At 37.9% G+C, this 13,011-nt stretch overlaps 1 protein-coding gene across 1 annotated transcript in view; it reads left to right on the top strand.

Moving 5' to 3' along the window:
- Positions 1–877: 877 nt before the first annotated feature.
- vps53 (VPS53 subunit of GARP complex) overlaps positions 878–13,011 on the top strand; it is a 27,214-nt gene continuing 15,080 nt past the window's right edge. The window contains exons 1-7 of the mRNA XM_079246755.1: positions 878–1,007; positions 1,369–1,449; positions 3,134–3,183; positions 3,275–3,341; positions 7,596–7,682; positions 8,204–8,319; positions 8,978–9,097. Of these exons, the coding sequence (XP_079102881.1) occupies positions 921–1,007; positions 1,369–1,449; positions 3,134–3,183; positions 3,275–3,341; positions 7,596–7,682; positions 8,204–8,319; positions 8,978–9,097 (608 nt within the window). The 5' untranslated portion in view covers positions 878–920. The remainder of the gene's footprint in view (positions 1,008–1,368; positions 1,450–3,133; positions 3,184–3,274; positions 3,342–7,595; positions 7,683–8,203; positions 8,320–8,977; positions 9,098–13,011) is intronic.

A 13,011-nucleotide genomic window follows, 5' to 3' on the forward strand; every position in this document is an offset into this window, starting at 1 on the left:
AGGTAATAAAGTGTAACTTTTTTTGTGAAGTAATTTTGTTTGAAAAATGTGATGACTTCAAACTTTTGTCATTTTTTGCTCTTTGGTTCCTGAATGTTATTCTGCTGTAACAAACCAAGATTTGATTTTTGGCAGTTCTTTTAAATTATAGTAGATAACCAGATCATTGTCAACAATCTCATGACAAATTAACCAATACATCTGTTGGCCTGTAAAAATACATCAAATAACAGTTTCAAAATAAAGACCACCAAATTATATCATGAGACTGTGCGTGTTGAGTCATATTCTTCACAAGCTTTACCACAGTCTATTCCCTTAAGCTTAGCCAATTAGCATTCACAGCATTGATTTGAGCTAGTAACCGAATTTATCAAATTAAACAGAAATGTACAATATTAAACACTTTAAAATTACATTCAGTTTATTTAATATAAAAACACTTAAAATTGTCCACAGAAAAAGAAAGGCTGCATCAACAAAAGTTGGAGAACCACACAAAATATGTGTGTCCTACATGCACTTCACATTAGCTTAATTTTATTTGGTCACATCATATCATTCTCTCCCTCTCTTTCTCACTCTTTCTCTTGCCAATTTTCATTTTATTAATTTTTTTAAAAGTTTTTAATACAAACTGTTTTCAAAATGTAATAAAAAATTCTCCACAATGCCACTGTTTTTTTTTTTTTTTTTTTAGCTACACAGCATTAGATGCAGCTTATAGCTGGACAAAATTTCATGTCTTTTTTCACCTAAATGTGTAATCTCAGTTTCGTGTTAGTATGGTTTTATGTGTCTGAATCTTACAGAGATTCCCTGATTTTCGACAGCCTAAAATGTAACCCTGCTGTCACGTGACAGAATATCCCAGAATCCTCCTCACCAGGAAATGCTAACCGAAGGTGTTTATCTTTACAATGATGGAAGAAGAGGAATTTGAATATGCTGAGGATTTCGAGGCTATTTTGCACTTAACCCCAGAGGTGCAGTTGGCAATTGAACAGGTAGACGTTCAGACGTGTTTCTGTTTTGTTTCGTGGAGACATAGTGTGAATAACACTTAGCCAGCTGTTAGCCGGTGAACCATCCTGCGGGCTGATCAGATGTGGCGTTGCAAGATAATAAACAATATATTATCCACAGTACTAATACTACCAAGTTAACTTATATTTGTTACTGCCCGACAAAATGCGTGTCAGGTTTAGCAGTGAGTCACAGTCTTGTCTTGTGAGGTTATATTCTGATTTTGCCTGGAAAAATTGATATTTTGATTAGCTTCACACGGCTCGTCTGGTAACATTGGTCGCTGGGCAAGAACACATAACATGTAACCACATTTAACACCAGTTCTTGTTTTCTTTCTAGGTTTTCCCCAGCCAGGATCCGCTGGACAGAGCAGACTTTAATGCTGTGGAATATATCAACACACTTTTCCCCACGGAGCAGGTGCAGAGAGTGATTATAAATTAATCAATTTTTGCATTTGAAAAGTTTCCAATTGTACGCTTTCATAGGGAATAAACAACAATCCGGTAGTTATGTGGTCTCGCGTTGTGTTATAGCTATGTATCAATGGCAGGTCCATGACCAGTTTCACTCAATAGACGCCAGCGTGACGTATTTGATACAGTTTCTGAAACATCTTGGGGTAATTTAATGGCAAAAGGTTTGCTTAAAATTCTCTTGAAAGGAGTCAGATTTTTTTTCTGCTCCTTAATAAATACTAGAACGCAAAAGATTACACAATAATAAATTTGACATATCATATGGTAATGAATGCTACAAATCCCTAAAACAATGTTTTTACTGGTCATGTTGCCAAAAATAATAATTCCTTAGCAGGATGAACCAATGAAGTAATTTGTGTTGACATGATCCAAAACACAAAGATTTATTGATTTTTAATTTTTTAAATAAAAAAAACCTAAACCAAACTTGTTTGACACGGAGTTGACCAGGACTGTCATGATGATTGCATTTGATGTGGGAGTGTGACTATTGTCTTCCTAAAAGCAAAGGGTGTACTGTAGATGAAATTAATAGATCATTTTTCTTCCCAAAAAAGTAACTTCTATAACAGGGATGGGCAGCTCCGGTCCTTGAGCTGCAGACCTACAGGTGTTAGGACTTTCCCTGCTGCAACACTCCAGACTCACATCAGTGGGTAATGAGCAGATTTGTGCAGACTTTGATATCATCTCACACAAGTTGCTAATTAAATCTGATTTGTGTTGCAGCAAGCAAACTCCTAATACTTGCAAGACTGCTGCCCTCAAGCAGCAAAGTTGCTCACCCCTGTCCTAGAAGCTCGTTTTTCTAAAGCTTGTTGTCCTAAAGTCTCCGTCTTAATCACATAGTAGCTTTTAAAGCTTTTGACAAAGTAAAGCTGAAACTACTTGAGTCAATAATGTTGCCTGATATCAGTGTAATAGAAAACTTTAAGAGTACGTGGTTGAGCAGCTGTCATCCATGGCCAAAGGCATTAAGTTTGTTTACTTAAAAGAAAAAAACACAGATACAAAGTCTGAATCAAGATAGGTTTGCAGTGAACCTGGTTTCACCTTTTATTGAATATCAACCATTAATTAGTGATTAATCTATCAACTTTTGCTTCTTAGTTAAATGCTGATTTTTGTTCTTTTTTTTGTAATACTATTTGAAACTTTTATTTGGGTTTTATTATTGAATTGACAATTTTCTAGCAATTAGATCATTTTTACATTAAGCATGTGTATGTATGTTTCATCCCCATAAGGGGTCAGTGTAACAATATATGTTGGGTGTTTGTATTTCATTGTTTAAGCTGTTATTATCACCTAATTCCAAGGTATTGACTATAAGTTAGCAGGTTAAAAGCTTCACCTGTGTTGAATATTATCCACTAATGCAAATAGAATTGTAGTAAAATCTGAATCAAATGGATCTGCTTATTTTATCACAAATATTTTATGTGGAATAAGATATGCATTTCAGTTCAGAAAGGTTTATTGCAAAATCTATGGGATATAACACATAGACGATCTAAATGAGGTATTAAAGAGATCAAATACAAGGGTTTCCCTATAGAAAATAGCATTTGACAGAATATGCACTTATTTTACTGAAGTTCTGTCTCTTCTTTCTTTATCAGTCTTTGGCTAATATTGATGATGTGGTAAGCAAAATTCGTCTCAAGATACGGTGAGTTTACATTTAACAGTTCACAATAATTCTTTCCACAATAAAGAACCTTCAGTGTGACACAAGTTTTGATTTCTTTCAAATTTAACAGACGTCTCGATGACAACATCAGGACGGTGGTGAGAGGCCAGACTAATGTGGGTCAGGATGGTAGACAGGTTAGTAGAACTTCAATCAAAGTTTTTACATAGAACCTCTGAGTTATAGGAGAATGTGATGTTTGGATCTGGACATTCTCCACATTTGCTTTTCATACGAGTCTTTCGCATCAGGAAGTTTTCCGCTTTGCAGCTGGTACACATATATTTTCCTGTAGTGCTCGTAACTTGTATCCTTTCCTTTAAAGTTACAATGGAGCCTTTGGTTGTAACCAAACAGAAAAACAGACTTCTCTCCATCTCCTGCGCTTTCCTCTCTACATATTGTTTCCATGGAAAAGGACAATATGACTCAGATCCATTCCCGCCGCTCTAGCTGCCTCTTCACGGAAAACATGTCTGTGAAATAGATTCTCATATTTAAATTTATTTCACAAGCCAGACTTGTTATTCTCTGCCTTTTGTTTTTTTTTGCTGATATTAAAGATTATGCCATAACTTATGCAATTCTGGTCCATACTTATAAGGTAATGTGCTTTAAAAGGAGCATAACACATGTTTTAGAAGCCGTGTGTGTCGTGATCAGTTGATGGGATGAGGTATGTGTTGCAGCGTCTGCACTGGTGGCCCCATCTTTCTCCAGTCAGCTACTGTTTAGTAGTGGAAACACTCTAAATCCACTCCAGACCAATAACGTTAAACAGCCACACAATAATATAGTTTGTTTTTCCAACCCCACAGAGTCATTTCAACCTTTCCAGAGGAAAATCCTTTCTGCAGACGGAAAGGCGGAGAGGTGTTCATTTCAAGAAGGCAATACATTGAGAGCAGCAGCAGAATAAAACCAACCAGATTGGCAATGTCAGCATTTCTGCTATTGATTGAATTTGTACATTTATCTGAAATCAAACATCAAAACGAAACTGTAGCTAGTATTATTTATAAAGGATAAAAGGAACAAGTTTGGGTGGGGAGTGAAAGTTGAGAAGGTTAAAGGAATTACTTTCTTTTGAGTTTTTCTTTTCTCTGGGGAGGCAGGCAGTGATTTGCTGCCAGCTGAAAGTGTGGAAATATCTTAATGATCAGACCCTGGTGGCTACAACAGCTTTTACATGTACATCTCAGAAAATCAGAATATTGTGAAAAGTTCAATATTTTTTGTCACTCATTTCAGAATGTGAAACCTATATATTATATAGATTCATTACCTAGAGAGTGAAACATTTCAAACATTTATTTCTTAAAATTTTGATGATTGTGGCTGATAGATAATGAAAACCCAAATTTCAAGGATTGAATATTGAGTGACAAAAAATATTGAACTTTTTCACAATAGTCAAATGTATGAGATGTACCTGTATTTAGTTTTTTATTAGCTATGTTGCATTCACATCTTGGCTTTTCTTGACTGCAGTATATTAAGTTTTGGGGACTATATAATAACTTTTGTTTTTATTTTGAAGTTTTCTCTAAATTGTACTAGTTGGTGATATAAGTTAGATTTTGATTTTAAAATAAGGCATTGTTCCAGTGTATATAAAGACACAAAGCTACTTATTTTAGCATACTGCTTGTTAAACAGATAATGTTTATTGTCATTTTGTCTCAGAATATAAAGTTGTAGTTTTAATTACTTTATATGTAAAGTTGTATTTTATAATGAAAATGAAAAACAGGGCAGGTCATATAATTAATACTTTTCCAATTTTCCTTTGCAGTTAGTTAAATCTATTTCATCAGTGTTAAACACTAGCTGGATGAGGGGTTGCCAACTCCGGTACCCAAACCGCAGTCCTGCATGTGTTAGAAGTTTCCTGCTGCAACACAGCTGACACACACATCAGACTGAATTAGCAGACTTGTGCAGAGCTTGACATCGAACTCTGCACAAGTCGATTTGAGTCAGGTGTGTTGCAGCAGGGAAACTCCCAACACTTGCAGGACTGCGGTTCTCCAGGGCTGGAAATGGCCGCCCCTAGCTGAACACTGATGTATTTTCCATAACAACATAAAAGTAAAATGAACCACTTATAGCAACAGTCTAAAAGTCGGTATGGTTTATAATGGGGTGCTCAATAAACTGTTGACATTAAGCTTAGCTCGGACAGACAGAGAGTTTTAACTCGTGGACTGATTCCCAGAGATTTTTTTTTTTTCCTCAGAAATGTTTACATCAAGAGTTGTTTTCAGACAGTGTAAAATAGCTCTGCTTAGTTGATCTGATTTATTGTAGTATTTAGTTCAAAATGGAGTAGAGGCACTTAAATCTGGTCTTTTCTAAAGAAAGCTACACTAATATTTGTAAGACGACTAAGTTAGATTGATAATAAGTATGCCAAACAAAGAAAAGAGGCTCCCCTTCTTGTCCAAACTGTATCATAGAGCCTATGTGAGCCATGGAACATGTGTTGCTTATTGTATGTTAGAGATGCACTGGTTTGTGTGAATGCAGATAACATCTCTGGCATGGCGGCGCCTGCTGGGCAGTTGTCTTCTGAGCTTTCCTCAGGGCTAAATACAGGAAATGAGCACAAGGAAACAAGCCAGATTGAATCAGTTGAATCTGCATTAGTAACAATTGCAGCTTTGGAAGTTTTGGACCTCCTCAGGGAACACTAATAGAAGAGTCACTGGATCTCCCTTTCACCCAGTACGCAGATCAAAGTGCTAATGCTTAGCCTGCCTTAATTTTTCCATGTAATCCTTCTAATCGCCAACAACCTTGGTGTGGTATCAAGACTAAAAAGAAAGCGGCCTGCATGAGTTGGAGGCAGTTTTTTCCCATCTTGACTGAAGGCTAATCAGAGCCAGACTGTGTGGTCTTAGTAGCAGACTGAATTGTTGAGAAGCATATTACACGGAGTATACATTTTAGTCAGAATGATTTTGCTGAGATTCAAGATCTTTACTTTGACTGACACCACTCAGGAAAGAAAATAATTGCTCGCCTTTCAGCTCAGGCTGTATTTATGTGTGTGTGTGTGTGTGTGTGTGTGTGTGTGTGTGTGTGTGCGTGCACGCGCGCACGCACCCACACAGCCCTGTGTGTTTAGTAACCCACTGTCCATTTGTTTGTTAGATGTGTCTGTGAAAGTGGTAAATTCCTTGGACAGCTGGTGCCGGCTGTTAGCATTCCTGGTGCGCATGTGTGTAGGAGAGGGTCTGAGGAGAGTTAAAAGTTGTGTCTGCAGTGCCGCCACAGCAACAGGCCAAATGAAGCCAATTAGCTTGGCATTAAATATCAGAGCAAAATCTCTCTTTAGGACCATGAAAGAACAGCTGCCATGTCAGATGAAGGGGAAATATTAGAATAGCACTTCAAGCATTTTACAGTTCTAACTTGTTTATAATGTCAAAGAGAGTGTTGATACAACTAATTATCTCTTTAGCATTAACATTCATGACCTCCACACTTTGCTTAGCCTTGTGGCCTGTGTGTCAACTTAAGACCCATCAGTGTAAGATATTTAAATGGCTTGTGAGAGCGCCTCTTTTGTAGAGTGGGGTAAAAATAAAATAATATTCTTTAAAATTTGATTCAAATGTTCAACTTATTTTGTTTTAAAATGCAATATGGAATATGCAAATGTAATATTTAGTTGTTTTTGGTTTTTTTAAAATTTATTGTTTATTTTATTTTATTTAATATTTAAATGCACATTCATTAAGTTTAATGCACGACAGTTTTATAGATAAGAAGCCAATTTGCGACGTACTAGGTATTTTTTTCCCCTGTTTGCTGTGAACGAATGAACAGCAGAGAATGTTGGGAATATTTGGTACTCTGCCTTTTGTCTGCACAGCTGGAGGTTCTACACTGGAGACCGGAGTGATTCCAGTTGTTATTCCCTACCTTCGGCGTTCAGAAGAGAAAACCTTGTGCTGAAAGCGTGTTCTGGAAATTACAGCTTTTCTTTTTACTGCACATTAAGAATGTCTAATGGGACACCCTGCCTCTCTATAATTGTGACTATTTTGGGGTTTATATCAGTATCACGCATTGTTTCATTTGAAAAATAAATAAAAACCTCTACTACAATGTTAAAATGTCCCCCTAGGGTAAATGAAATATTTTTTATTTTATTCTATTTAATTTCATTTGGACAAATCCACAACAATAATAAGCAAGTGGAGAACCTTTGCATGCTGTGTGTGTATTTGTATCTGTACAGCTCTACTCATAAACCAGTCAGCAAGTACTAAACTGTAGATATCCACTTGATGCAGTAATTGGTGATAAATCTTTTACTGTATCTTGTACAATAATTGAAATCCCTGTGTGTGTTTAATGTTGTTTTGATTGTTTTTGCACAGGCTTTGGAGGAGGCTCAGATTGCCATCCAGCAGCTTTTTGGAAAAATCAAAGACATTAAGGACAAGGCTGAGAAGTCTGAACAAATGGTAAAGTCACACACACACACACCAAAAGAAAAACCAAAAAAACCACACGCCGAGGTACTTGTAAACCTTACCATGGGTATGACCCAAACACAGGAGGATGCAGCTGGTATTTTCCACAATAGAAGACATTTGGGCAAGTTATGTATTTGTTAGGATAATGCACTTTATGTGTTTCTGTTACAACAAGCAAAGCTTTGCATGTTTGTCAGTGATGTTTGCATGTTTTTTTTTGGTACAGAAAGGATAGGGAAGGGATAATAGCAGTGGTACTAGTAAGCACACCTTCTCTCCGGAGGCCTCTTGTAGCAATTCCACACATTTTTAGGGCAGAAAATATGCTGTTTATTTTGGGTTTTTTTTCTCCTCCAGGGAGCCATTCTCTTAAATTCATTCATCTATCTGTGCTTCTTCCTCTTCTTACCCTGAACTGTGAATACTCACATTCTTCAAAACAAATTCCTCCTTTTTTTTTTTTTTTCCCCGTCTTGACAATTTTCTGAAACTGATTTGTTCTTTCACAGGTGAAAGAGATAACAAGGGACATAAAGCAGTTGGACCATGCCAAGCGCCACCTCACTACTTCCATCACTACCCTCAACCACCTGCACATGCTGGCAGGGGGTGTTGATTCTCTAGAGTGGGTACATTTTCGTCTAACTCCAAAAGACTCAGACTGTTCTGTCTAAACGCTGTCTTATTTGACAAATGGCAGGGGTGTTGAAAGTGTGAGACTGTAAGCTCTAAGATTAAGTTTGGAACTAAAGTAACACACTTTTTAGCTGAGTATTACCAAATTCCCAGATGCCATAGAATTATTAATGCCTTGTTAAATCTCATACACAATAACCGTCACAATAAATGGACCATTCTAATATATGGTATTTATTATTTTCAGACTTTGGGGAAATCAGTTAAATCACATCAAGACTAATATATCTGAGCTAATAAACCATATTACAAACATCTAAGTTATTATTTTAATAACTATTGCAAGTATGTCGTCATTGAGCTTGCACTAAGCGTTTTCTTGTAGCACAACAGAAATAATGCTATGAACACTGCTCCTACACACAATTTAGCATCTTAAACTAAAAAATAAGGATCTTTTTCTATAATTGCACTGGTTGCTAGTTTGGAACAGTACACGTACATCTTAGATGAGGCGTGAATTATGGTAAACTTAAATGGATAGACATGTTATAGTTGTCTCAGCAGCTATCATCAGAGAACGTAAAGATGGATCATAAGAAAAACATAACATGCATAACATCATTAATGTGTGTGTTTCGCTCTAGAGCCATGACCAGAAAGAGGCAATATGGGGAGGTGGCCAACTTGCTGCAGGGAGTGGTCAATGTGCTGGAACATTTCCAGAAATATATGGGCATACCTCAGATCAGACAACTGTCAGAAAGGTATCTAGCACACACACACACACACACAATGTTCTCACAGGGCTGTATTCAGCATAACTCTGGAGCTCATTTCAAGATGCCGGGGGGGAGATCTCTGCTTAAATGCTCCACGGTTTGTCCTCTAGACTGTTGAGAAGTAGTTCCAGCATTTGTTGAAGTATTTTGCGTATTACATCCTGTTTGTGCAGATATGCACACATTCGAGCACTGCCCTACACTTACAAGAAACACAGGAAGGAACAGGCTATCATTATGCCAGAAATGCTTCCATTGTAATAGCAGGGACAACCTTTTAAAGAGGGTGTGTTAGAATCTCCATGTAGATTTCCTCGTTTGAGAATGGCATGCATTTATTGCATTGTGAATGAAGTTAAATGAAAATAAATAAAAAATACTTTATCAACCCCAGAAGAAATTGCATTGTTGTACTAGAGTTTAACAAAAACAAGATCAGTTCTAGATCAGTTTCTTCAGTCTCTGACCCTGATACTGCTGCGCCAACAGATGTCTGCAAAGCTGATTGCACTTTAACACAACAGACTTACAGAAGATATGCAACATCTCGGTGTATGCATTGAATGATTTTTGCTTCCTTAAGAAGTAGAATCTCTTCTGTCCCTACTTGAAGATGGCTTCTTTTTTGCATTTCCAGTCTAGTTTGTTGTCTAGCTGAACTCTCATGGTACTTATATTTTTCTACCACATCCATCTTTTCTACCAGGATGTTAACACTCACAACTGCAGTCATCAGATTGTTTCTGCAGATGCAAGAACTTAGAGTTGGAGATCTGAGGTGTAGATTTGGAAGGAAAATGCTGAGAGTACAGTCTCTTGTGGTGCTCCTGCGCTGCTGACCACCAGCTCTGACTCACAACTGTTCATTCGCACAAACTGCGATCTGTTTGTGAGGCAGCCATAAATCCAGGTGATTGTGGAGGTATCCAGCTGGAATTTATGGAGCTTCTCACATAACCGACCATGCCAAATTGTATCAAAAGCACTTGATAAAACAAAGAACATGATTCCCAAATTGCTGACTGAATTGTCTAAATGAGCGTGGCCTTTCTGAAGCAGGTAGATGGTGGAGCGTTCAACCCCAAGCCTGCTACAATATGCAAACTGTAAAGGCGTTCAGTAGCTTGCTTAGGTGAGTCAATAACCGTTTCTCAAGCACTTTCATGATGTAAGATGTTAGGGAGACTGGTCTGTGGTCTTTTGCTTCAGATATTTGAGATTTTTTTACCTGCTGGAACAAGGCAGGATGTCGTCCACAGAACAGGAACTCTTTTCTGACTCAAGTTGGTGTTCAAAAGGTGGAGAAGAATCAATCATAGTTCTTCTGGGCAGGTTTTCAGAAACCTTGGTCTGACAAGATCTGGACCTGCAGCCTTGTTCTGGTTTAGTCTTTCAAGTTGTTTCTTCACCTGGCTGCAGGAGACAGACAGGCCAGAGGTGGAGGCAGAGGAAGTCTTAGTATGTTATCATGCAGAAGGAGATGAGTTTGTATTAAGGTCCATGACTGAGCTGCAGGGTGACATTGGGAGATGTGACAGGAAAGCTATGTGCTCATGGAGGGTGCGTGGTCTTTTGGGCTGGAGGCAGGAGAGGATGATGCTAACCTCCGACGACAGAGCTGATGATGTCATATGCTGTGCGTGTTGCAGTACCAGGTATGATATAAACCGTTAACAATAAAAATAAGACACACCATAACACTTGTAAATTATCAGGGTAAATAATGTAGACAAAAACTCATAGCTAACAGTTAAATGTCTCTTGTGCAGATTTTGTTCTTTGCAGTGACGTGTCCAGAATGACACCTTTCTCGTGACCTTTTTGTTGCAGTCAGTGTGCACAAGACACGGTGTGTAAAGACACGATGGAGTGGGATGTGTTCCTGCAGCCATGTCTTAGTGAAGCACATAACACTGCAGTCCCTGTATTCTTTTTAAAGCTTTGTTAGAATTTCAAGCTTGTCCATTTTGTTAGCGAGTGATCTCACATATGCTACCACAACAGCTGGAAGAAATGGTTTGAATTTCCACTGTTTTTCTCTCTGCCTCCCTCCTGTCCTGCATCCTCTTTGCTTCCTCTTCAACTTATTTGGTACTTGTACTTTTTCGCTGATTATCTTGGTTTTGGAAACCTTGATCAGTTGATCTTGCTGGTCAGTGGCTCTTCTGTTGCCATAGAAACTCATCAATTCCAGAAAGAGTCCAAAGTACAGAGAAATCATTTAAACAGGAAACGTCAAGCGTGAAAAAAATGTTCTTGAAAAGTTAACTTGATGGTGATTGTCTTGAAAAAAGTTCTTGTTTCTAAGAATGAAAAGGGTATCATCTGAACCACTACGGTTTGCTGAAACCATGCGGCGCACTCTAGAGTACTTAAGATTGTTGTTTATGCTTGCAACATAGCTGTCAGTCATATAACCTTTAGTTGTTTATTCAGTCTTGAGTCACTAATGCAATTGCTTGTATGTAATCTTGTTGAAACACATGAGAATTTACTCAAACAGTCACACAGAAAGTCTTTGTTTTGCTGAGTCCATTTGTACTAATATTTTCCAAGAGCAGGCTCGGCCTGGAACGCATTTGACAGCTTGATATTCAGGTTCAAAGCGCTGCTTAGCCCTGACTTCTGTGTTGACTGAGGTGTGGTAGATGGTGCTCAAACCGAGAAACACCTGCGTGGATGAAGTGACTGTGCTTAAAGTAAAAGACAAGAGGAGATATGAAAAGGTAGCTAAAAGAAGACAGGGCTCACAGCTGGATTTAAACAGTTAATAAAAAGTATCTCAGCTTAACGCTGAGAAACTTGGGCTTACTTGGGGGAATCCTGACTCTCCCAGTAGACATACAATAAAAATGTATGCGCTTTCAGTTGACTTCAATAACTACAGATTTACTCAGCACTTAATGTCACAAGATCCCTTTGGACAGAGGTGGGTTTTTCCACTTTGCTGGAACTTTTGTAACAGAACAAAAACTGTCTTTGACTCCTAAATGATGAAATATGATTAATCTAAAAGTGAGGTTGATATTTAAGCAAAAATAGAAATGCTTCAGATGCCTCAGTGTACTGTGCTGTGAAAAAGAATACACCCCCTTCCTGATTTCTTACTGTTTTGCAGACTTGTTACACTGAAATGTTTCAAATCATCACAGCAATTTCAATATTAGTGGAGCATAACCAGAGTAAATACGAGATGCTGCTTTTAAATGGCAATTTTATTCATTAAAGGGGGGGGGCTCTCCAAGCTCGATGAACCTATGTTGAAAAAGTATCATCAGCATCTCTTATGTTGTGGATGTTTTATAGCTCAGAATAAACTGGGCCGTCGCAGCCTGAAAAGACATGGTGAGATGCATCTACCTGAGAATTAGAGAATACTATGTATGTAAATTGGGTAACCCACCTGCAGCGAAGTGAACCCAGAGAGCAATAATGCAATTAGATTGAAGAGAGGCATGAAATTACCCGTACAGTTGCTGTAAAGATCCAATCCAAACATCAGTGTTTTTATACCATTTATACCAGGCTGCAAACATGTTAATGCTGCATAAAAGAAGCAAATTGATTAAAATTGAATAAAATGCTAATAGACGAGCTGCATACACTTCTTGTTGTTTTTTCTCTTATTCTCTGTGGTTTTCACTTTGTTACAGTATAACTAGATAAACGGCAAAATGTCCCAAAAAAATCAACTGTGGGTGGTTGATCCTCTGTAGGACCGATGCCCTGGTCATCAAGGCTTCCTATCCTGCTGGTATTAGATGTTTTCCTGCTTTAACCCACCTGATTAAATGGATCTCTGAAAGGTTCTGCACAAGTCTGCTGTTTGAGTTGAAGCAGGCTGAGTCTGCAGGACAGTGGGCTTTGTGGATCCCTGCTCCATAAGCCAACCAGATGGA

Source organism: Telmatherina bonti, assembly GCF_933228915.1.
Source record: "Telmatherina bonti genome assembly, chromosome: 9".
NCBI classification, from domain to species: Eukaryota; Metazoa; Chordata; class Actinopteri; order Atheriniformes; family Telmatherinidae; genus Telmatherina; species Telmatherina bonti.